Genomic DNA, 22166 nt, shown 5'->3' with positions numbered 1-22166 from the left:
CCACTTCCACTTCCACTTCCACGTCCACTTCCACTTGCACCCGGTATCATCCCGGCTTCCATCTCCACAGCCGCTCAGACGGTCAGTCTGTCTGCATCTCTGAACGGACAAGAGGGCAGACGACCCAAGGTCCCGTCTTCTTCCTCTTGCCCGGTCTTGTCCCGTCCGCAGCTTCGACCCCCGTGTCCTCGCGGACAGAAGGCGAACCGGCCCCTTTCTTCGCAACACGGCCCCTGAGCAGTCGCATCAGACACCATCTCCCCCATACCCAAACCCCCGTCCCCGTTGTCGTCGATGAATCGACTTGAAGCCATCGCAACTCTGTGCCCTTCCTTCAAGACGCGCAGCGCCCGAAACGCCCACCAACAGCCGCCCTGCGACAATGGCTGAGTTCGAACGGCACCCGTTCTTGCTGTCCGTCGAGGAAACCGCCAGGGCGCTCTCGACAGATGTCGACAGGGGTCTCAGCTCGGCCCAGGTGGTCGAGCTGCAGCAAAAATATCCCAAGAATGAGCTTCAAGTCGGCGAAGGCATTCCCTGGTACAGCATCCTCACCAAGCAAATCCTCAACGCCATGATTATTGTACGTCCTCGTCCTCTCCCTCTCCCTCCCCTCGGCTCTCGAGACTAACGTGTGCTTGCTCGTTTCTCTGAAGGTCTTGGCCTTCGCCATGGCCCTCAGCTTTGGCATCAGAGACTACATCGAAGGCGGCGTCCTTGCCTTCGTCATCGTCCTCAACGTCACCATCGGCTTCTGGCAAGAGTACAGGGCCGAGAAGCGCATGGACGCCCTGCGCCTTCTGTCCTCGCCCAGCGCCATGGTCCTGCGTGACGGCAAGACCATTGTCATCTCGAAGTAAGTGGAACCCCTTCTGCCTCGCGAAGACGCGATCGGGAGGTGAGCGGCGGCGTAATCGACGACGGCGGCTGACAGTCCTCCACCAGCCCCGAAGTCGTCCCCGGAGACATTGTCCTGCTCAAGATGGGCGACACTGTTCCCGCCGACTTGCGCATCTTCGAAGCCATGAACCTCGCCTGCGAGGAGGGTCAGCTCACGGGCGAGTCGATCCCCGTCGAGAAGATGACGGAAAACACCATCACGGTGCCCGGAAGCGAAAAGCACGCCGTCTCCGAGGGCGAGGTCGGCATCGGCGACCGCGTCAACATGTGCTACGCGACGACCGTCGTCCGAAAGGGTCGCGGTCGCGGCATCGTCACCGCCACCGGCATGACCACCGAGGTCGGCAAGATCGCCGCCTCGACGAGCAAGAAGGAGCGCAAGCCCGGTCGGTCCATGAACTGGCACAAGTACGGGAAGCGGCAGCCCGTCGTCGGTCTCGCGAAGCGTACCTATGACCTCGTCGGCAAGTTTCTCGGCCTCACCGTGGGGACGCCGCTGCAGCGGAAGCTGTCCGCCCTGGCCTATATCCTCTTCGGCTGCGCCATCATCCTCGCCATGGTCGTCTTCGGCGCGAATCACTTTGATCTGCGAAACGAGGTCATCATCTATGCCACGTCGCTCGGCATCGCCATCATCCCGGAGTCTCTTGTTGCGTGAGTCCCCCTTTCATCCAAGGGAGCTTGGAGGGCAGAGGAGAAAAAGGAGACGTGCTCACCGTTTCTTCATCCAGCGTCCTCACCATCACCATGGTCGTCGCCGTGACCGTCATGCGCAAGGCCAACGTCGTCGTCCGCGATCTCTCGGCCCTCGAAGCCCTCGGCGGCGTCACCAACATCTGCTCCGACAAGACGGGCACCCTCACCGAGGGCGCCATGATTGTGCGCCAGGCTTGGATCCCCTCCTCTCATCTCTACACGGTCCACGATTCTCAGAACCCGAGCGATCCGACAAAGGGTCGCGTCGCCTACTCGCAGGTGGCCGACGAGTCGTCCCCTGCCGTCGAGCAGGTCGACGACGCGGACGACGAAAAGCCGGCGCGCGACTTTGATCACGAACGCAGCGCCGCCGGCATCACATTTGACGTGCCGGACGAGAAGCTCAACCCCAAGCCCCGGCGGCCCGAGCCCGAGCCCGAGATGGAGGTCGAGATGACGGACGCGCTGGATGCCCTTCTCCTCTCCTCGGCCCTCTGCAACCTCGCGACGGTCCGGTACGACGACGACGAGGAGCGGTGGCAGACGACGGGCGAGCCGACCGAGATCGCCCTCCAGGTCTTTGCCCATCGCTTCAAGATGGGCAAAAAGTCTCTCGAGGCGAAAGGGTGGAAGCAGCGGGCCGAGTTCCCCTTTGACAGCTCCATCAAGCGCATGTCCGTCATCTACGACGCACCGGCCTCGGCCGAGACGAGCGCCATCGTCGAGGCGGCCAACAGCATCGTCTTCACCAAGGGCGCCGTCGAGCGCATTCTTGATCTGTGCTCCCACAGCGGCGCGGGCGCGGAACGGCAGCCGATGACGGACGAGGGTCGGGAGCGAGTTCTCGACCAGATGAGCCGCCTCGCCTCCCAGGGCCAGCGCGTCCTCGCCGTCGCCTACCGCCCCTGGGACGGCCGATTCACGTCCAAGATGTCGTCGTCGTCGTCGCCGGCCGAGGACGAGGCGCTGCGGACCGAGACGGAGAGCGGCCTCTCCCTCCTCGGCCTCGTCGGCATCTACGACCCGCCTCGGCGCGAGACGAAGCCGTCCATCGGCGAGTGCTCCCAGGCCGGCATCCGCGTCCACATGCTCACGGGAGACCACCCGGAGACGGCCAAGGCCATCGCCAAGGAGGTCGGCATCATCCCCAAGAACCTCGGCGTGCTTCCCGAGCACGTGGCGGCGTCCGTCGTCCAGAAGGCGACCGACTTCGACAAGATGACCGACGCCGAGATTGACGAGCTCGAGGAGCTGCCGCTCGTCATCGCCCGCTGCGCGCCCGACACCAAGACGCGCATGATCGAGGCCCTCCGTCGGCGCGGCGCCTTCATGGCCATGACGGGCGACGGCGTCAACGACGCGCCCTCCCTCTCGCGCGCCGACGTCGGCATCGCCATGGGCTCCGGATCCGACGTGGCCAAGTCGGCCTCCAAGATCGTCCTCACCGACGACAAGTTCAACTCCATCGTCTCGGCCATCCGCGAGGGCCGTCGCATGTTCGACAACATCCAAAAGTTCGTCCTCCACCTGCTCACCTCCAACGTCGGCGAGGTCATCCTCCTCGTCGCCGGCCTCGGCTTCATCGACGACTCGGGCTTCTCCGTCTTCCCCGTCTCGCCGCTCCAGATCATCTGGATCAACATGGTGACGTCGTCATTTCCCGCCTTCGGCCTCGGCCGCGAGCAGGCGGCCCAGGACGTCATGCGCAAGCCGCCGCACGACAAGAAGCGCGGCGTCTTCACCAACCAGATCATCGTCGACATGGTCGTGTACGGCATCCTCATGGGCACCTGCACCATGTGCACCTTTGTCATCATCATATACGGCGCCAACGGCGGCGACCTCGGCGTCGACTGCAACACGACCTACTCGGACGCCTGCATCCCCGTCTTCCGCGCGCGCGCCGCCACCTTTGCCGAGCTCACCTGGCTCATCCTCATATCCGCCTGGGAGTTCAAGAGCCTCCGGCGGTCCCTGTTCCGGCTCAACCCCGACGACGACAGCCGCTTCCCCCTCTTCAAGGACCTCTACGCCAACCGCTTCCTCTTCTGGTCCGTCATCCTCGGCGCCCTCTCCGTCTTCCCCGTCGTCTACATCCCCTACCTCAACACCAACTTCTTCAAGCACCGCGGCATCACCTGGGAGTGGGCGCTCTCCGTCGCCTTCACTGTCGTCTTCGTCGCCGGCATCGAGCTGTGGAAGCTGTGCAAGAGGCACTTTCACCTGCTCGAGGACCGCCCCGTGCAGCGCGGCGTCTGGGGCCAAGGCGGTCCCGAAGACCTGGGCGTCAAGTTCCGCAAGACGCTGTCCATGTCGAGCTTCAAGACCTGGGCCTCGTTTTCGCGAAAGGACACGGGCGATTCGACGTCGAAACGGGCGTTTCCCCGCGGCAACGTGATACAAAACATGGTCTAGATCGGATGGAGGAAGCCGACGTGGCGCGCGACGGCAGTCGAGGGAGGGCGGGCGAGGGACCTTGTGCCCGGATTTCAAGTATTCGGAGGTATGGACGAACCCTTTTTTTATATTGTATTTTGGCGCGCTCGTCATGTTGCAGACATGCGGGTGCATTCAACTGTAGTGGACAACCATATTATGACATGAATGGAAACTCTGTAATTTATTTTCAACCCGTGACTTGCGCCCCTTGTCGCCATGATTACTGCGAGACATTATTCATGCTTCATCTCGGCTGCGCCAATGTGATTGCTGCAGGCTGGCCAGCAGTCGTGCTTGCGCGACGCCGCATCCCGTCGGGTGAGACGAGACACGCCTGTGCTCCGTTGCGAGCGCGGGGAATGGATCCTCTTTCACCGCTGCAGCCATGGAGAGCGGACAAGGAAATGAAGGGCCATGGTTCGTCGACGGCGACGAATCGGAAGAGGCGTGGAGCGAGGGCGGCCATGATTCGACGAGGCCCCCGTTCCCGGCTCGGGGCGGGCTCGCTCTCAATCCTCGAGGTTGTACAGCTTCTGCACCTTCTTCAGCGTCGCCTGGAAGTCAATCTTGAGGTCCTTGAGCAGGCCGTTGTGAAAGTCAAAGACCCAGCCGTGGACGATGGGATACTTGTTCTTCGCGTACGACTGCTGGATGGCGGCCGTCTTGATGATGTTGCGGCACTGCTCGACGACGTTGAGCTCGACGAGGCGCTCGTACCGCTTCTCCTCGCCCTCGATGACGTCCAGCTCGTCCTCGTGCAGGCGGTAGACGTCGCGGATGTTCCGCAGCCAGGGGTTCAGCAGGCCGAGATCCTTGGGCGTCATGGCCGCCTTGACACCGCCGCAGCCGTAGTGGCCGCAGACGATGATGTGCTTGACACCGAGGTGGCGGACGGCGTAGTTGATGACGCTCATAACGTTCAGGTCCGTGTTGCACACCAGGTTGGCAATGTTGCGGTGGATGAAGGCCTCGCCCGGCTCGAGACCGGTGATTTGCTCGGCAGGGATGCGTGAGTCGGAGCAGCCGATCCAAAGATACTCGGGGGACTGGCCGGCGGCGAGGCGAGCAAAGTAGCCGGGGTCCTTTTCCGCCTTGTCAGCGGCCCAGGCGCGGTTGTTCTGGAAGAGCCGTTCGTGCGTTTCCCGGAGGTATTCCGAAACCTCCTCGGGAGACGAGGGGCGTTTGTGTGCGTCCGAGGCCATGGCGTTGAAGTCGAAGAAGGAAGATGGCTTCGTCAAGGAAGGGATAGGCTTGGCAGGAGGGTTTGTAGGAGGGTTTGTAGGATGGTTTGTAGGATGGTCTGTAGGATGGTTTGTAGGATGGTCTGTAGGATGGTCTGTAGGATGGTCTGTAGGATGGTCTGTCGGATGGTTTGTAGGAGGGTTTGCAGGAGACTTTGGAGGTTGGCAACAGCCGCTGCCGAGGCGACGAAGGCGGCTCTCCGTCACAGCTGTTCGTCTTACCGAGGTGGGTCGAGGAGCGACGGTTCGCAGGAGAGAGCGAGAGGCGAGGCGAGCGGGGAGCATGAGGGGAAGCGTCGAGATGAGAAGGCTCGGTGCAGTCAGCAGCGGCAGAGGTTGGGATGGAAAGGAAGAGGCAACGCAGCCTGTTGGGCGGAGCGACGTGAATCATGGTGCTAGTCCCTTCCGAGTAAGTGCTAATTAACGGTTGCACCAGTGTACTTGCATGTACGTTGACGACGCGGAAAATCCTTTTTCATTCCTCGATAGGCAGCAGGTGGGGCGGCGTTTGCCCTCTCATCGTCCTGTGATGTACAGCAAGTTCTCCAATGTACATGTACGGAGGAAGTAAGTACTGCACATGTACGGAGTCATAGCCTCTGAGGCTGCATATAGACTAATAAATCTGAATACACACACGGAGTACAGTAAGTACTTACGCAGAAATACGGAACAAATGCTCCGTAATTATTGCTTGTATTACTTACTTGGTATTAACCTACTTACACACCACTAATCCCAATGCAATGCCGTTTAATACTCGCTCCCAACGGTAACGAACTTGGACATGAGAGGAGTCACGAACCTTGCTGAGACAGGATTGTGATTTTTGTTGGCAAATTTAATTTCTCGTTTGGCAAATACCAGCATTTTTATGCTACTCCGTACCCAAGTACGGCTGAGCAATGTTGGTAGTCATTTGGTTGAAAAGACCTTGCCCCCCCTTGGCTTATTGGACAGGACATCTTCTGGGCCGTCTGGGCCGTCCAAGGTGGCGAAGCGCTTGTCGGCGACCACGTCCCTGTCACAGCTCGTCGTTGTCCTGCTCCAGCGTTCCATGTTTCCACCTTGCCGCGGCATCAAGTAAGAAGATGGCGTGGTAGTGGACATTGTAGCCGAGGGGATGCGATCGAATCGTTGAGGAGGCGCGCCTGGGTACGATTAGATGCAGCGGAAAGGGCCCCCCCAAGGACACGACAGCGAGACGAGCAAGGTACTTGGATTCAGGGCAGGGCCTTGGAGTCTCCGGGCTTGATGGACTATCCTTGCTGGGACGGAGAAGACACGTTTTCCTGCAGCAGATGTTTGCGGGGCGTCGTGCCTTTCGCCGGTGCGTCGACTGCCATGTACCCATCCCTAGGCAAACGTCAGAGCAACAAGCGACGCTGAACACGTACAGGAGATGTGACGATCGGCTGGGGCAAGGAGCTTGCCTAGTGGCATGCACGTCGAGGTGCACGTCGAGGCGTCGTACTGCCACTTCTTCCGCCGGTAACCTAGCAGGTTGGGCATCCGACGGTAAGGGTACGCTGGCTCCGATTTGCCTGTCAATCTCTGGACAAATCGCTCGATGCTCGGCGGCACCGGCATCGGATGGTCGTAAGCCGAACTGCACAACCTCGGGGGCGATGATGCCGATCAGCTGGGAATACTCATCGTGCAAATGCAGTGCTTCGTTGGTGCCAAGATGGCGAAAAGATTCGTCAGAACTTCCTGACCTGGCCATGATCATGGGGACTTTTCGTTGCTGCGCCGCGTTCCGCCACAATGCGGCCCACGCCACGATGAGAGCATTTACATACTTATGTAATGAGTGATGGCAGGACAATCATGCTGGCCTACTGTGCAGTACAGTACAGGTGCATGCAAGTAGGTAAATTAATCCCACCGTATCGGGATTTCTGTGATTGATGCTGTACATGCACCCTACTTGAACGTGTACTTGCTGTATTATTTGTACATGTGGAGGAAGTAAGTAGGTGTACGTGTTTCGGGATTATACTCGGTTTGATTACCTAGTCAGGTGTCAGGCTATTAGCCAGCCCGACAGTCACCTTAGTTAAGGCAGCGTGCACTTGAGCGCGCACATCTTCCTTCTTTCCTCCTTATAGTACAACTCCACCTTCAGCCTGGCCGTCAACTGTGCATACATTGACTTGCCCGTAACATTACGGAGTAAATTACAAGCAAGTATTATTACTCCGTACATTCTGTACAGCAAGTATGGAGTGCGGAGTATTCAAGTACAGTACATATAAGTACAAGTGCAACCAGGTTCAAGTGCGGAGTACACATGTACAGTACTGTGATACTACCCATCCATGTAGTACTTACAACTACAGTAGGTGTACTTAAGTACAGTAAATACTTGTGTAGGACAAGGATCCATAATACTAGTACTGACGCCATAATACGAGCGCCCAAGTAAGTACGTAACAACACCTCCTTACAGGTACAGTGTATGTCGGCTCAGGTTGCCTTGGCTTGATCTACTATTACAAGTATGCTTGTACTTATATCGCATGTGCAGCATGCCTTTGGATGGGCCGCTCATGCTGGTTGGCGTATTCTTGGTCAACGACGCACCCCACCCTACGCCGACCTGGGATAATACTGTCGGATCTGGGCGAGCAGGACGGAGTACGGAGCAGCGCGGGCATTCAATCGCGTACATGCATGATGGCTTGCCGACTGACCTACGAATTATGCCGCAAATGATACGAGGCTGCAGGTACCATGGCGGGGACACGGGTATGTGTCAAGCCGACGGTTGACTATTCAGATCCCCGTCGAATCCCGCTCAGTCGTCCGTCAAGTCGTCAATGAATTCTGCTTGTAGTTGAAACTATACCTTTGCCACGCCGATCGTCACATCTACTGTTCGTGTCCAGCTAAGTCGTTGATGAATTATACTCGTTTTGATAATATACCGTGCTCCGCGCGGGCATACGTGGGAAGTAGGTGTGCAACTACTGTATACTATAAGCACTGTGCAGAGTACTTGGGCACAAATGCGCCGGTACCTGCAGTATTTCGTTTGCCTCACCACAGTACAACTGCTAGTGGATCTGCTGGTACACATGCTAGAATGTACGAACTGGTGCGGCAGAGTACTTACCTGGAGGTCCTCCCTATTATCAGGAACAACGATGTATAAGTATTCTTGTAAGTCGGTGCACAGTTGGTACCTTTAAGCACAGGCCTGCGGTACCTTGGATTGAACCTACATGTACGGAGTATTACAAGTACTTAAGTACTTAATACATGTAGTTGTAAGTAAGTACTGCACGGAGTACGTTGTGCATGTATTAGTTGTACACTCCGTAATACTCCGTAAATTTTGCCTAAGCCGCCGAAAAGATATTGAATCTGCTCATGATGTTGTAGGGCAATCGACTCTGCTCATGATGTTGTGGGGCAATCGACACTGACGAGTACGTTCTGTACAAGTGGTCCCTGGTGGTGTTGCCCCAAGAGGATTAGCGCAGTTTACCGGCCCGTCGATGTGCCGGTCCACTCTTTTCCCAAAGATCAGTGGACAAACCGATTTGCCGGCATCCTTCCGGTACTTTGCGGTGAATATGGGGTAATTAACTACAATCCCGCCGTCGAACCCGTTACCCCCGTTGTTCGTATAAGATCTTATGTCCCAGTACGGACTAACCCTAGGCGTATTTTGCAAATACGACACATGTGTTGTGCATATACGGGCTACGTGCACCTGCGTACAGTACAGTACGTCCCTACAGTACATTTATGGAGTCCTCTGTACGGAGTACTTGCATGAATGAACCTATACGATCATGTAGTACTTAAGTACATGCAAGTCGAAATCTGCCATGGACACTTGCCAACTCCAGTGCCCGTCGATCGAACAGGCCAGGTTCATCCAGCCATGAAATGGCAACCCATCCAACATCCCTCCGACCCCTGCAGCCGCAAGTACTTACTTGCGTGCTTGTGGACAACGTGCTCATCGGCACCTTCGACAACGTGATCCGTCCACCGCCGGCCTGGGACCCTCCCGGGAGGACTCGCGAGCTGGTGGCGAAATGGCAGATTCTTCACCAACGACATCTTGATCGCCGACAGAGCATCAAACGGACACCCGCTGCCGCCCGTGCTCGAATGCTCTTACGGCACAGCACGTCTACGACGGTACCGTCCTTTTGTCGGCACCAAACGGCGCAGGTTCGTGTGCATGTGGTCCTCGTTGCACTCGCACCAGCCAGGGGCACCGGTAAGCCGACGACGTTCCGGTAGCTCGGATCTGCTAACCCGGCGAGCATGAACCGACATTACCAGCACGCTTGCGGATGCTTCATCAAGACCGTTTCATCCTAGCCTCCATCCACTCTTGGTTTGATGGAGCAGGGCATGAACGAATGGCCAGCTCCCAGGTTGGTGGGAAAGCTGCCCAAGCTTCGCCGAACTGCGAACCCCTGCCTGGGCTTGGTACGGTGACAGTACGAGAAACGCACCCACCATGTCCATCTGCTAATTAGCACCTACATATTCCTGCACGGTACGACGAGTTCATTTCCCCACCAACCAGCCGAGCCTCGGTTGGCTTGCGTGGCTCGAATTCGGGTCGAGCCCACCGTTTGTGAGATGGCCATCGTTATCAAACGAAATTCGTTCTTGGGACGAATGGTATGATGAATTTGCCAACGCTCGCGCGCGAGCCCGTCCTGATACGAGGCGTTGGATCCTACGTAGCTGCACGCGTCGTACGGACAGTGGCAATGCACCCATCGTCTGCGCTGCTCCGAGTGGCCGCGTGGCTCCGACATAAAAGCCCTCATTCCCTCGAGCTTCCGATTCGGACATCGTCCTGGTACAACGGTCAGCGGTGTTGACGATTCGAGAGAAAGCACCCGAGTCACAATGCACCCTTCGACTCTCCTTCTAGCCTTGGTCCTGGGCCCACACGGCGCCCACTCGACCAGCACGGTACCCGATATTTTCGTGGAGCCTCATGCGGGAGAAATAGTACAGAGTCGGCAAGATCCAACGGGTCTCTCCGGGTTCGGCCGCTCCGCGGAGCAACTCGGTGCTGCTGCCGTCGACGAGCCGCTTCCCGCAGCGGCAGCGAAGCAGCTTCGTCGCCGGCAGGACGTCACGTTCGCCGGAAATGTCGAGCCTGAAATGGTCCAAGATTGGGCTTCTCAGCATTGTCTCCGATGTCGCGCCGCACCGTCCATGCTGGGCTGCATCTTGAATCATCACGAGGCATGCATGGATCGCCATCGCTTCACGAACCTAACGTTGCGCCTTGAGCTGGGCAACGAGTACTGGGCAGGAACATTCGAGTAACGTTTTCGCCTACTTTGGAGACAAGGATAGCCTCGATGAGTTGGACATGGATCTGCTTGTCCCGCTCCTCAAACAGCCCGAGAGGGGCGATGTTGTGGAAGTCAACGTGAACCTTGACAGAATCTTTGGCCGGAATGACGTCCCCGTGAGCCAGATCTCAAGCATCAGAATAGTGCAGCATCCTGTGCACGATAAATTCTTGATCAAGAGTACGTCGAGCACTCCATCGTGTCGCGCAAGCTTCTCGTTTCTAACCACAGCTTCACTGCTAGGCATTTCCATGGAGATGCGCCATCAGGAGACCGGCCTGACATTCCGCCATCAGACGTACGAAAACATAAACAAATGGTCCGGCGGCGACATGAGAAAAGAGTTTCGTATCGTGGCTGGTGGCCAAGTGGCAGCAGCGGAGTGGCGTGCCATGCTTCCTAAACCGACAGGCAAGCATATTCCAACCTCCCTCCCATCACCCTTGACGGCGGCCGAAGAAATTCAGGGCATTTAACGCTGACACGGCGACCAGAGAAAGCAAAAGATACAGTATGTTTGCGCAGACGCTTGTAGCCTCGGCGCACGTATGATGACCGGGCCGCCCACAGGATGAGCAGTACCACAAGATCGAGTACGACATGGTGAATCAGTTTGCTTCGAAGCATGGCCTCCAGTGCGAAGCTTCGACCTTGGCCGAATTCAGCTTCGGAATTAGCACGGAGCCAAGGTGGCAGAAGCAGCACCGTATTGATGCCCTGCAGTTGCATATCCAGATATATGACGGCATGGACGCCGGGACGTGGAGCAACATCTTCATCTACTTTGGACCCAAGAAAGTCGCCGATCAAAATGACCCCATGGAACTTCTCTTCAAGGCGCCATCAAGGGGCGATGTTGTCGATATCGCCGTAAACATAACAAAGTTGTTTGGCAGCAGCGAAATTTCCCTTGATCAGCTTCCAATCCAAGGATAGTACAAGCCCCCATCGAGGATTGGTTTGCCATCGGCAGTAAGTCAAGGCCATCCATCCGTTCGACGCTGTTTCGTTTATTTTATGATCACCATCATTATGATTATTTGCCTATTCCGACATTTTTCTTCCGACGTCACCCCACTAACCATTCATCCTGTTACTGCAGGTGTCATCATGGACATACACCTCAAGGACTCCCCTTTTGTGTTGCGAAATGCCAAGTTTGCCAATACCGAAAAATGGCTACAGGGTGCAAAAGATTTCGCCACTGCCTTTAGGGTACCGTTAATGCTAGCGGATTTCCAGGTAACATTGAAGAAACAGCCCGGTATGCTTGAGCTTGAAAAAATCCTCCCATGATGACTACTCCCTCTGTCCGAACCCCTTCCTACACGCAAGGGGCGAGTTGAGAAGGACATGACGTCCTTGCAGCGCTGACCTCGCGAGATAGACACAGATAACCCACAAGGGCGGTTGGTAAGCTCTCATGTCCCAAATGTTTGAAATCCAAACGCCTGTCGGTGTGCTAACAATTGCGGCTGCCTAATTAGCCGAGTGCGGTAAGCGGAAGAAAGACTCGCAGGCAACGATATATGATAACTAACATACTTTGTAGCCAAAATGGAATCGTCTTGGTTGGACCTGGGTTTAAATGTACATTGGGCAGTACCGCGAAATTTCCAACATGTTGCCACGATGAGGCAGCTACTGCGACCAAGATAGTCGCAGCATCCAGGCAACCATCAATAATTTGCGGTACAGGACCCAGACTCAGTAATGACTCCGGCTTGAACACGTACCTCCTACCTGTACGTGTACTGTCATCGTGGATGTGCATGTGCTAGACTGAAAACCAATCGCAAGTGAAGCTAACTTGACGGGTTCGTTGAGGCGGGATGCGTATTTGTACACGAAAACCGTCCGCAATCAATACCTTTTCTCCAAGTACGCACATGTATGGAGAGAGTGCCAGGACGATATGTGCCACGCACTATCCGTACCTTGCACATACATTTCATAAAAGTAACCTCTATAGCTTTGCTCACATAGTACCCCAGATCAGGCCCAGTGTCGGGAATTACCCTATGAGAATCAATCAACTCCCCGTCATCAAGTGTACGCACGGAGCAACAATGCCCGATAGCCAGGCTCGCTTTGGAGATTGCCAAGATCTCAGGTACTATCGAAACTCGGATGAGACGACTGACCATCATCGTGCCGTGAAATTAAACTGACTTTATTTCCTCTGCACGAGGACGGCCGAGGCCATGGTCCGTCCGAAGGCGCATACTAATCTCAGGGAGAAGCCGGCTTTAGGAATCACTGCGGCACATTCTAGCAAGTGTACGACTTCATGTGATCTTCGCGTGCATCAGTGTACAGGTTCAACCAGCCCCCCTTCGAACGAGCCCACGCCGGCATGTTGGCTGATTTGCCTCGAGGAAAAGAACAACGGCCCCCGTGCCATGCATGCAATTGCTCCGCTACATTTGTCCATCATGTGCATCGAACAGTCTCCGTTCCGAGGACGAATTATGATTAAGGTACTATGTCCAGATAAGTATTGTCCGGCTGTCCTTGTCAACCACCTGCCTTGCCGTCGCCGCCGGTATTCATGATCCGCGGCAGCCTCGTTTTGCTTTTCTCTCGCCATAGTGCGATACAAATGGATGCAAACGCCGACTCCAAACGAGGCCCGACTCTGATAGGAAATTCTCCACCAAAAAACGCACGCAATAAGGGTATAATTCGCTTCTTTGAGCATCCACCAGCCAGTACCAGCCAACTCTTCAGCAAAACTGCCAGCGCAGCGTGGTCCGCCGTTTGCGATCCCCTCCACCGTCTAGGAATGCCCCGGAAAAGAGGGCCGCTTCGTCTAGGCAAAGAAGGGCAAGATGAATGTGGGAACGATGCCAGGAGAAAGAGGGTATATCAAGAGTGTTTGTACTATGCGCCGCGGCGTCCGCGTTCGTGCGCACGAAGGTGTCCGCATCCTTCGGTGTGCGGATGCACCAAAAAGAGTTTGGGCGCCGTCATTGGGAGCGTGCTCGCAGACCGTCACGGCCGTCAGAGTCGTCGTGGTGCCGGCCGGCTTTTGTGTGTCAGCAGCCTGCCATCGCCATTGGCCCAGGGGCCACCACCTGACGCCTCGGCGGCCACACCCCCCCCTCTTCCCGATCGAGCTCACGAGGCTGTCCAATGCCATGCCGCCTCGGCGTGGTCTCGGGACACCGACGGCGGCCACGCAATACGAGGCATCTCTTGGCGCCAGCGTCGCGGCCGGTCGAGGCCAGCATCGGCGTCACCATCACGGCGGGCCGTGTTCGTGCTGCCACGGGAGCGACGAGTCGATCAAGCGCGCGGCGCACCGTCCCCGTAGGCGTTAGCGCCATAGACCGGCGCGCCCGCTTGCGCATGGTGGGCTGAGAGGCCAGGGTAGCCGTCGGGATAACTCGCCGAGGTGGCGTCCCATCGGGGCGGCGTCGCGGCCGACGACGGGTGATGGCTGATGGGCGTGTGCAGACCGCCGGTGCCGTAGGTGCCGCCGGACACGGCCCTCGCGTCGTAGGTACTCACGGCCGGCAACGCATTCGTGTTGATGCGCATCGGCGGCGGCGGGTGCTGCTGGGGGCTGGCGTTGCGCATGTTCGGGCTCATGGTGCGCGCGGCCGACGTCGAGTAGCCCGCCGTCGTCGTGTACGGGGTCCAGGACGCCTGCGAGCCGGAAAGCGACCTCGGCGAAGGGATGGAATCGTGGTGGCCGCCGTGGACGGCGTACTGGCCCTGGGCGTCGCCGTGATGGGGCGGGAGGCTCTGCTGCGACGCCATGCCCTGGCCGGGCGGCGTCGGCAGCGGTGCGTACGGCGCGGCGCTCACGGGCGTCATCATGCTCGTCGGCGGCAGGGTGCTGCTCGGGCTGGCGCTGTACTTGCCGATGATCTTCTTGAGCGCCGGCTCGAGGATCTTCCAGGGGAAGACCTTGACGTCCTTCTCGATGTTGCGCGGCTTGGGGTTCGGGAAGCCCATGATGATCTTGAAGAATTCCTCGCTGTCCGGCTTCGCCTTGGACACCGTCATGGGCCGGAAGCCCTCGAGGTTTCGGCGGATCCGGTTCTTCTCCTCGACGCTGAAGCGGTTCGGCGCCGCCACGAGCTGCTCGAGGAGGTGGATCGTGTCGACCGACGTCACGTAGCACTCTGACTTCTCGGCCCACCAGATGCACGAGACGCAGATGCTGTTGGGCGGCCGCTCGTTGACCGAGACGGCGCCGAACGTCGTCGAGAGCGTCGAGCCTGTCTGCGTCTTGCGGAAGACGACGATGCGCCGGCGGTTGTCCCACTCCTCCTGCGTCCAGTTCTCAGCCATCGAGTCGAGCTTGCCGTGGATCTTGAGGACGGCCTTGCTCGAGTAGAGCGACATGGAGTGGTAGGGGCCGCTGGAGGCGGTCCCGTTGGCGATTGTGCTCGTGCGGATAAGCTGCGGGGCGCCGCCGCTCGCCGGCGCCGGCGCCGTCGCCATGGGTAGTGGCGTTAAGCTCGGCCGCCCGTGGTCGAGCGGCGTCGACCTTCCCGTGCTGCCGAGGGGACCGCCGTAGCCGCTCCAGGCCGGCGTCGACCGTCGGTGGTGGTAGTGAGGGTCGGTGGTGAAGTTTGCGCTCCGATAGCTCGACATCATGTCGCCGCCGCCCTGCGGGAAGTCGTTGGCGTACTGGCCCTGCGGCGGCGAGTAGTCGTAGCCGCCGCTCGCGGCCGGCTCGGGCGCCATCGGGGCGTCGGCCGTCTTGGGCGAGACGCTCGGCTCATGGTCCTGCGGTCCGGCGGCCGTGGCGGCGGCAGCGTCGTGCTTAGCCATCATCTTGCCCGTCCGCGCAAGGGCGTCCCCGGGTCCTTCGAGGTATTGAAACGAGCCGGCGTCGGTGCGGGAAATTTCCTCGCCCGAGGGTCCCTCGATGACGAGCGACAGGGGCACGCCGTGGCCGCCGCATCCCGCGACCAGCGGCTGCGGCGCGTCGGCGCTGCACGAGTAGACGAAGCCCGTGCCGTCGTGCGTCTCGCGGGCCACGTCCTCGACGGGACACTTCTCCGATCCAAAGGAGAGGGAGAAGTACGGCATCGGCGACGACATGGAGAATAAGTCGTACTGCGAGGCGAGCCGGAGGAAGACCTTGGTGCCGAAGACGCCCGACGTCGGTTGGCACGAGAGCAACGTCGGCCCCGCCGGCACGTATTGGGCGACGGCATTGTTGGAGGCGAACGACTGCTGGTTCAGCTGGGCGAATTTGTCCGTCTGCTGCGAGGGATATGACGGTGCCGGGTACTGCTCGTAGGACGGGTCCTGATATCGAGTCGAATCGTAGCCTGCGACGGCCGAGACGTCGGACGAGTTAGCCAATGCTTCATCGGCCGGCGCGACGAGCCTGACGGGCGGCCGCAGCCCGCCGGCCCCATCCTTCATCGTCGAGCGGGGGCGGTGGGACGCCGGCGTCCCACCGTCGGCCTCGGGGTCGTGGCGACTCACCGTGCATCGAAGGCAACTGAGCCTTGCCGTAGGCCGCCATCTCGAGGATCGTCGGCGAGTGGCCGCGCGCTCCTCCGCCGTTGGCTTCTCTCGTGGCCTCCTCGTACCGCAACGTGAGTGTGTCGGGTGACTCGAGCCGATTGTCTATGCCGACGATGATCGGCTTCTGGGGGTGAAATGCGGGCTGCGGTACGATCGTGTCAGCCCAGTGGCCCCGGGAGGCGAAAGCAGGTGCGACAAGAAACGGGTATCGAGACCGACGACGCACGGGCAAGCGTGGCATCGGAGGCCAGCTCCGTCGTCGACTTGGCCGAGCCCTCGTCATCCCAAGGGGCGGGGGGGACACGCGGTCCGGAGCGTGGCAACTCACCTCGAAAAGCTTGTACGATGGAGGAGACGGAAACTTGACAGCCGACATGAAGGAAGCTGTCGAGACGAGACGAGGTGGCAGAAGTAGGGGCAGGAAGGCTCAAGGAGGCTCAGAATGCCCACCGCTGTCTTGGTCGACGAAGCGGTCGAGAGCTAAAACCAGGTTTCGAAGCGGTCTTATTTGTTCGAGTCGCTCCCGCACGAGGTGAGAGAGACTTGGTCGCTTCCCTTGGGTCGGACACGCTAGGCCACTCGGAGATTTGATGGCCGGAGAGTTGCACTCGCACCACCGTGGCTGGTACCGACGGTTGCTGTCGGCCGCCAGCTGGCCAGGCCTGGCACATGGGCCCTGCGCCCACTGGACGAGGCCATCCGCAGCACGACCAGGGCATCCAGCCGCATCGATGGCGAGGTACTAGGTAGGCAGGCTATAATACTTACTAGCAGGTAGGTACTGGGTACTTTGGTAGGTACGGTGCTTGGTACGGTGCTTGGTACCCAGCAAGCACACCAAGCATCAGCAGGTATTAGGTGCCTACTAGGAGGCGGCACTACTGTCGAGGTGCAGCGAGGTGCAGCAACCGTGAGCACTCGTCCGGGCACTCCGCACGGAGTGCCGTGCGGAAGTACAAGCACAGTGCACTTTCGGTAATTACTTACAGCATGTGGACTGACGACATTTTGGTGGGCTACGGCAAACTGAACTCCACCAGAGAGGTCTCGTCCACCCCCCCTTCCCCCCGCCGCGGCCATCATCTTCCTGCCGCGCACCAAGGCACGAAACAGCTGCGCTGGGGGTAAAAAATGGCCGAGCTGGCACGTGTCTGCAGGTGCAGGTGCTCGATGCATCACGCACAGCGGCATTCATGTGCGGCCAAGTAGAATAGCAGAGGCACAGATGTAAATTGCCGTGAAAGCAGCCATGGCTAGCGGGACGGGGGGCTGTGCCCGTGCGTTGTGCATCGATGCGTACCAAGCGCCCCCCTACAGATGGATGCTGCAACGCACGGCAACATATTAGTACCTAGTACTTTAGTTGTGCTTGCACATGCAAGTACTAGTACGGAGTACAGTGCATGTAGTGTAATGTACTCCGTACGTACTTGGTATCATAGCACCTAATTACCTAGTGGTAATACTCCGTACCTACTTAAGTACAGTGCAGTAAGTACAGTGCTTGAGTACCTAGGTACTAATTGCCTACTAGGTACCTAGTAGTTGTAGTAGGCACTAGGTAGCTGGAAATAGGGCGAGGGTGCGCGACCGTCCCAAAACGGGAGCGGAAAGGTAATATTATTATTATTATTACCTTAGTACCTACATAGTACCTACAGTAGGTACTCCGTACTGTACTCCGTACTCAGTACTCTTCCAGGTAACACCTATTGTTATTGTACCATAAGAGGTACGAGAACGAAGCGCCGGGCCGCGCCACGGGCCGGCGAACAGGCCTGCCTAATGGTACGGGTGCGTGTCGGTTTCAACCGAGGCTGGCATGACCGCATGTCCACCTGGCCAGCGACGGAATGCAGTCTACCCATGGCTCCGTACTAGGTATTGATACTCCGTCGACCGACAGAGAAGGCGACGGTGCATGGAAGATGCGGCGGACGCTCCCGGGCCGGTTGGTTCGACGGTGGGTGGCATGGGCGACCAGCCACACAGACTCCCGAGGATGCCAGCCAAGGTCGAATGCTACGTCCCAACCCTCTCGTCCGCGCAGGCGTCTCAACCTCCGGCAAGGGGCGACCAGGTCGGGTCGGCGACGACGGTGGGATGGCATCAGGCGCCGACGGTAGGGGCCGCCGCCGCCGTCGATCCCCTCCTGGCATCCCAGGAAGTGCCTTGGCGGCGAGCAGGGTTGGCACCAGACAGCCTTCGGCGCTTCCCCCATCCTTTCCCGTGTCAAGGATGCGACATGGTCGGGCCCGGAGGTCGGCGGAGCACGAGGAGAGGTACGGAGCGCAGGCACTGGAGATGCATCGACGCACATTTTCCCCTGGCCGGCCCCGCCATCTCCTCGCACGCACGCGTGCACGGTGCGGCGTGGGCCTGCAGGCGATGGAGGGCCCCGACGCTGGCTTGCGTGGCACCGTGGTCCGCCACGGCGTGGAGGTGCATGGGGAGCATCTGCTTGGCCTTGGTGTGCACGGTGCAGGGTGGGCAGTCCCGACTTGGCAACGTGCCCAGCGGGGTCGCAGGCGAGAAGGGGAGGTGAGGCTGCGGATTCGGGCCACGGTAGGTGGCACACTACAGTCACTACGGAGTACTAAGTAGGTACTAAAATTGAATCGACCCTTTTGTCTGTCTACCTAGACAAAAGGGTCGATTCAATTTTGGCAGCGCCGCCACTGCAAGGTGAATCGACACGTTAGCCACCCCACTATACCAGCAGCCGCGTGTCAAAGTACTAGGTACTGTATGGGTGCAGCAAGTACCTGCAGGCATTCGTTGGTACTTGAATACCGTGGTATCGTGCATGTACAGTACATGTACATGTAAGTACTACAGCACATGAAATTCACGTAGTTGTACGGAGTAATTACATGTTGGTGTATTAATACTCGTAGTTGGTGAACATGTACTCCGTACATACTCCGTACTCTGTACTCCCTTCACCTGCATGTACTGTACTTACTGTACATATTCTCACCTACTTACTGTACTGTCCAAGTACAACAACGGAAATGGGGAGCGGAAATGGAAAGCGACTCGGCACCACCGCTAGCGCCGGCTGCTGAGCTCGTGTGTCTTCTAGAAATGGCGCCTGCGACCGCTCATTGGCGGAGGCGGTACGACAGAAGAAAGGCACGAGTGGTGTCGAGGTCGAGCCTGTTGGCGTGATTGGCCAGGACGCAGGCGCTCGAGGCCATCGAAGCAGCATGAACGGGACGATGGTGCGGGAGCTCTCTTTCCCAGCACGCACGTACTTACACTTGCTTACGCAGTGGGACCTAATACAAGAACAGCAGCATGTTCCTTGCCTTCCGTGCTCCGTACTTGAACCTACCCGTAAGCAAGTACGATTACAGTACTCTGTACGGCGTGCCGAGTATTACTGGCTAAGTACCTACGACTACACTTGTGCCGCGTACTAGCCTAGCAGGAAATGTACATGGATGGAACAGGCGGCCCGTTTCTTGCGGCACATGAACCGTGCGCTGTTTCTTGACGCGCCTCCGATGCTGTGCCGCGAAATCGCAGCCACCCACCTATGCATGTACTTGCACACGAGGTATTCGTCGTCGACAGGCACTTGTACATGTAGCTGCCTTGGTGGGTGCTAATTGGTGGTTCCTGGTTGTTTCCTAGTAGGTAATTACCCGGGACCAGTCGCCGTCGTCCTGGAACGCTCGTTCCACACGCCGGTTCGTATGCACGTCGTAGCACATTGGCATGTGCACATGGGCCGACGGTGGGACGTGACGTGTCGAGGCAGAGCGTGCGTCTGCATGTCCGTGTCCGATCTGCATCGCTCCGTCGTGCGGAGAAGAACGGGGCCGTCATCTCTCCTTTCGGATGGGTTCTCTCCTGGCTTTGCATCGCGAGAGCCTGTCGGACTGCCAAACCAACGGAGTGCCCGTAGTCGGCGATGGAGATGCACCATGCGCATGTAGGCACATGTAGGGAGCAAGTCCGGTCGCATGTACGAAGTAATTACTGGTACTGCGTCGTACTGCAAGTGCTAGGTACCTGGTATGCAAGTGAGTGCTGTCCATGTAAGGGTGGTAGGGTCGTCAGGTTCGTACAGATGTACAACTACTCCGTATTACCTGCAATACCCGCTGGGATCAAACTCCAGGCACTAACCTAGGGGCACGGATCAGCTGTTGTACTTGCAAGTACAGCTACCTAGTACTTTTGTCTACTGTACCTACTTAGTACCTTAGTAGGTACTTAGTGTTAGCGACGATTCAATTTTGGTGGCACCGCTCCGTACCACTGCGAAGTGAATCGACACTTTCGCCAAGCCACTATAGTTGTACCTAGAGGTAGGTTCCTACGCGGCCATAGCACGTCTAGGTGTGCTGTGTAATAGTGCCTCGCACCGACGCGGGCCAGCCCTCGAGCGCGACCAAGGCCAAGGTGGCCGGCCCTCATTCTCCGGCGCGGATACGCACATGTACTACTCCGTACGTACAGTATTGATGTATCATTTGTACGCAATGTACAACTACGGAGTAAGCAAATACACCCGCTGCTGGCAGGGGGCAAGAGTCATGGCCAACTCCCACAGTGGCCTTGCTTCCGCCCCCTACACTCAGCACGCTGGCGTATAGTCTACACTCCACAGTCTACAGCACGCCCTACCGAGTACTCCGTAATACCTGTACAGTACCGGGCGCACTCCAAGTCCAAGTACAGCAACGTCCCAGTACAGTAGCGCACGCCTGACTACTACCCTGTACTCGCGCACCCTGCCCGGGCTGAAAAGCCGCTGCAAAAGGCCTACATTCCACGGGTCACCTGATGGCGACGATGGCGACGGCCATCATGGTTGCGACGAAATCACGGCCAAATCTCACCGTCTCCTACACCGCTCGTCGGCCCCTACCGTGCTCGCTCGTTGCCGGTCGAGGGGCGAATGACCATGCACTTGCCTGCCGCGAGCCTGTCACGCGCCATCGCCGTCGCCGTCTCGTCCGTGTCGGAGCTTCCAGTTCCGCGAGCCTCGCCATCCCAGCCGGCGGGAACGCATCTCATCGTGCCGCTTCGCCCGATGCTCCTCGTGCGAGGACACATGTCGCATGTCGCAGCAGCCCTTGTCGCAGACGTTGGCGGGCCGTCTTATCGTCGACGCCGGCCACCAGCCACGATCCGTCCGATCTACATGTACTCCCCGATCCCTGCAGGTTTGACCGAGGCCTGCCGGGCTGTGGCTGGGCTGCTGCAGGACCGGACAACGCACCTTGCGTCTGTCCGCCTTTGCCACAGTACAGTAAGCACGGAGTCGGAGTAGGTGGAAGTACATGGTTGCGGTTGCAAGTACCTACTCACCTGCATGTACCGGGTTCATGTGCTGTAAGTACTTACGCCTGTACACCTGCTCTTCGTCGTGGCCGCGTCCCTGTACTGTTACCGTGTGCTCCGTACCAGCGAGTACTCACCCGCATAGTAGGTACTAAGGCACTGCAAGTACTTTAATAGGAGTACGCGCAGGCATATATCCCCTGCAAGTACCTACCTGTGGACCTGGTCCACGTGCAGTCGTCAGGTACTCCGCACTGCGAAACGTGTCGATATATCGAGATGCGCTGCTCCGTACCCTGTGCCGTCACGACCTACACCGCATCCATGCCCTGACTGAGCACTACTTGCTCCCCTGCAGCGGCCGGCATTGAGGCCTGCTCGGTAGTCACAAGCCCGGAACGAGACGGAACCATGAGCAGCTGATGGGGGGCCCTGCTCGAGCGGGAGGAAATTTCCCAACCGGACTGGCGCGCCGTGCCATTTTCCTCGTCCGCTCGCCTTCGGCCTGCCCGCTGCTCTCCATCCGTCCGCATCTGCATCCGCGACCGCGCTTCCGCCTGCACCTACGCCTGCGCCTGCACCGCTCCAGCTGTGCTGTGCTCGCCTTGGCCCGCAGCCGAGCTGCCAGAACAAGGCCGAGGCTGTGCTGGCCCACCCGAGATCGGTCAGAGTGCTTGTTTCGGTAATGCCTCGCTGCAAACACAGCACGGGGGTACAGCAGATGCGGAGTGCTCTCCCCACCCAATCATGG

The 22166-nt window shown here is 58.4% G+C and overlaps 5 protein-coding genes across 5 annotated transcripts; 2 read left to right on the top strand and 3 right to left on the bottom strand.

The window, feature by feature from the left end:
- Nucleotides 1-382: 382 nt before the first annotated feature.
- Nucleotides 383-4011, top strand: DCS_05337 (P-type Na+-ATPase; the record flags this gene model as incomplete). Its single annotated transcript, XM_040802643.1, has 4 exons — nucleotides 383-583; nucleotides 657-856; nucleotides 946-1554; nucleotides 1632-4011. 4 exons carry the CDS (start codon nucleotides 383-385, stop codon nucleotides 4009-4011), a joined length of 3390 nt encoding a protein of 1129 aa, XP_040657676.1.
- Nucleotides 4012-4544: 533 nt separating this feature from the next.
- Nucleotides 4545-5561, bottom strand: DCS_05336 (carbonic anhydrase; the record flags this gene model as incomplete). The annotated part of the gene is made up of 1 exon (XM_040802642.1): nucleotides 4545-5561. The coding sequence occupies one exon, from the start codon at nucleotides 5559-5561 to the stop codon at nucleotides 4545-4547; it is 1017 nt and encodes a 338-aa protein (XP_040657675.1).
- Nucleotides 5562-6535: 974 nt separating this feature from the next.
- On the bottom strand, nucleotides 6536-7002 carry DCS_05335 (uncharacterized protein; the record flags this gene model as incomplete). The annotated part of the gene is made up of 2 exons (XM_040802641.1): nucleotides 6536-6632; nucleotides 6674-7002. 2 exons carry the CDS (start codon nucleotides 7000-7002, stop codon nucleotides 6536-6538), a joined length of 426 nt encoding a protein of 141 aa, XP_040657674.1.
- A 3161-nt stretch (nucleotides 7003-10163) lies between these two features.
- DCS_05334 (uncharacterized protein) lies at nucleotides 10164-11557 on the top strand (the record flags this gene model as incomplete). Its single annotated transcript, XM_040802640.1, has 5 exons — nucleotides 10164-10567; nucleotides 10623-10801; nucleotides 10853-10919; nucleotides 11033-11132; nucleotides 11192-11557. 5 exons carry the CDS (start codon nucleotides 10164-10166, stop codon nucleotides 11555-11557), a joined length of 1116 nt encoding a protein of 371 aa, XP_040657673.1.
- Nucleotides 11558-13909: 2352 nt separating this feature from the next.
- DCS_05333 (MedA) lies at nucleotides 13910-16012 on the bottom strand (the record flags this gene model as incomplete). Its single annotated transcript, XM_040802639.1, has 1 exon — nucleotides 13910-16012. The coding sequence occupies one exon, from the start codon at nucleotides 16010-16012 to the stop codon at nucleotides 13910-13912; it is 2103 nt and encodes a 700-aa protein (XP_040657672.1).
- Nucleotides 16013-22166: the final 6154 nt, after the last annotated feature.

This window comes from Drechmeria coniospora, chromosome 02 (assembly GCF_001625195.1).
Source record: "Drechmeria coniospora strain ARSEF 6962 chromosome 02, whole genome shotgun sequence".
Classification (NCBI taxonomy): domain Eukaryota; kingdom Fungi; phylum Ascomycota; class Sordariomycetes; order Hypocreales; family Ophiocordycipitaceae; genus Drechmeria; species Drechmeria coniospora.
The sequence above is the reverse complement of the archived record's forward strand: the minus strand, read 5'-3'. Positions and strand labels throughout refer to the sequence as shown.